The sequence below is a fragment of the Propithecus coquereli genome, unplaced genomic scaffold, assembly GCF_000956105.1.
Source record: "Propithecus coquereli isolate 6110/MARCELLA unplaced genomic scaffold, Pcoq_1.0 Scaffold42, whole genome shotgun sequence".
NCBI lineage: Eukaryota > Metazoa > Chordata > Mammalia > Primates > Indriidae > Propithecus > Propithecus coquereli.
This window is the reverse complement of record NW_012149952.1, coordinates 5,697,582-5,699,575: the sequence shown is the minus strand read 5'-3', so window position 1 is coordinate 5,699,575 and position 1,994 is coordinate 5,697,582. Positions and strand designations below refer to the sequence as shown.

Sequence of the window (1,994 nt, the reverse complement as noted above, 5' to 3'; positions counted from 1 at the left end):
AACCTAGCTATTGAAAAAAGTTATTTTTAATCATGCTTATCTCTGGACTATATTTCATTTTTAATTTATGCTTTTTTTCCATTTCCATTTGCCACCATCCTAGGCCAGGGGATCATACCTCGTTGTTAAATTATGACAGTTTAGCAGGTTCTCTTGCCTCTAGTTGCTTCCCCATTTGAATCCATCCAGCACAAGACTTACTGTGTAGTTTCAAGGCCATCCACCTGGCCTCGTTTCTTATCCCTTCTCAGCATAAACACTATATGTGCAATGAACACACATAAACACACATATATGTGCCTTACTGCATGTTTCTGTCTTCATGCTTTTGCTCATACTACTCCAAGCCTAGAACATTCTTTACCCCATCTCCCCAAATCCTTGGAGTTCTTAAGGTCCGGCTCAGTTTTTGAGCTGCTTGTGGGCAAGGACCATGTTTAATACTATACTTCTTTTATATTCCAATCAGTACTTATCATAGTGCTAGGAACATAAGAGACATTTAGTCAATACACTCTAATTTGGTTGCCTGGTACTGATGATTACAAATGAACCTGGTTTTTCAGAATGCCTTTTTAATGCCCAGTTAGGCTTTATATTTGAAGAACTATTGGATGCAATAATTTTAAAAATATTTGTTATGATGATACAGTTTCAAACTCTGTGAAATATGTATAACAATGAGAAGAATGTATTCTAATATGTTTTATAATTACATTGTAGTAAAACCACAACTATCTCATACCCCTAGGGAATGAAAGTCATTTATGGTATGTGTGCATTCCAAACAGTGGAGGGCACATTGCCAACTCTTTTATTTTCCTTTGTAATGGAATGCTATAAAATGTACTACACATGTTATGTACCTGCCCTCTTAAATCAGTGTGCTGCATTGTCGCAGCAGATTCATGTAGTGGTAGCATGAGGCTTTGGGCTGAGGATCTTAGATTGTCCCTCCATACAATGAATGCTGCTCCATATGCTGAACCACACGGGTTGTATATGCTTATTGTGACACACTGATGCCTTTTGGGATACAGTTTTGAGATACAGGCTGCTTCCTTGGAGAGCTGAGCTTCTATCTTCAGTCTTTTGAACTTGAGCTCTCTTCTCAGTTGTCAATATATTTGCAGCACTCTACCCAAAATACCATTTATAATTTCTGTTGGTCACTGCTGCTGCAGTCTTTTTGCATTTCACTGCTGGTCCCTTCACACCGGTATGTGTACTCCACTACTTCCTTCCCTCTTACATTCTCTATTTCTTCTTTTTTTCTTCTTCATTATCTTGTCACTTCTCCCAGACTTTCCATTTTATATAAAAATGCTCTCCCCTTACATACCCTGGCAGGCAGTGAAAGCACTTCTTTCTTTTTGCACATCGAACTGACCAGGGCGTTGAATAGAATCTTTAGGTGCATTACCACTTCTCCAGCCTGCTCTGTTATTGCTGGGGAATATGGGCTCTCTCCCTGTTTTTTCTTTACTGCCAAACTTTTTGTTTGTTTCATGTATTATAATATTAGAAGGATATACTTTGTTCCACGGTAGAATCAGATCTGGAATATAATGTGTCATTCATTTACCAATGAGTTTTAACTCTGAAATACCATGTGGCGCAAGAATGATTTTTATCTCGGTAGTATCATGGTAGCAGAAATGTGGAGGGGACCATGTGTCATTCCGGTCATGATTTTATATTGTTTACTGATGAAATAAGTCTAAAGATATGTGTATATATACCTTTAATAATTAATTTTTTCATCAGTTTACTCTTAGCTCATCTCTTGATTTATAGGTCCCAAGGAATCCTGATATCCCCAATCCAGCTCTGGCTCAAAGGGAAGAGCAAAAAAAGATTGATGGAGCTGAACCTCTTACAGCAGAAGAGACTGAAGAAAAGGAAAAACTTCTCACACAAGTAAAATATTTTCAGTGGCTGAAATACTTCTAGTCAACAGTAGAAAGAAAGAAAATGTAGACCGCACTTACTTT

At 37.7% G+C, this 1,994-nt stretch overlaps 1 protein-coding gene across 1 annotated transcript in view; it reads left to right on the top strand.

Moving 5' to 3' along the window:
* Positions 1–1,994, top strand: part of SMARCA1 (SWI/SNF related, matrix associated, actin dependent regulator of chromatin, subfamily a, member 1) — a 106,893-nt gene that overhangs the window by 57,646 nt on the left and 47,253 nt on the right. Inside the window, exon 16 of the mRNA XM_012653259.1 lies at positions 1,798–1,920. Within this exon, the coding sequence (XP_012508713.1) occupies positions 1,798–1,920 (123 nt within the window). The remainder of the gene's footprint in view (positions 1–1,797; positions 1,921–1,994) is intronic.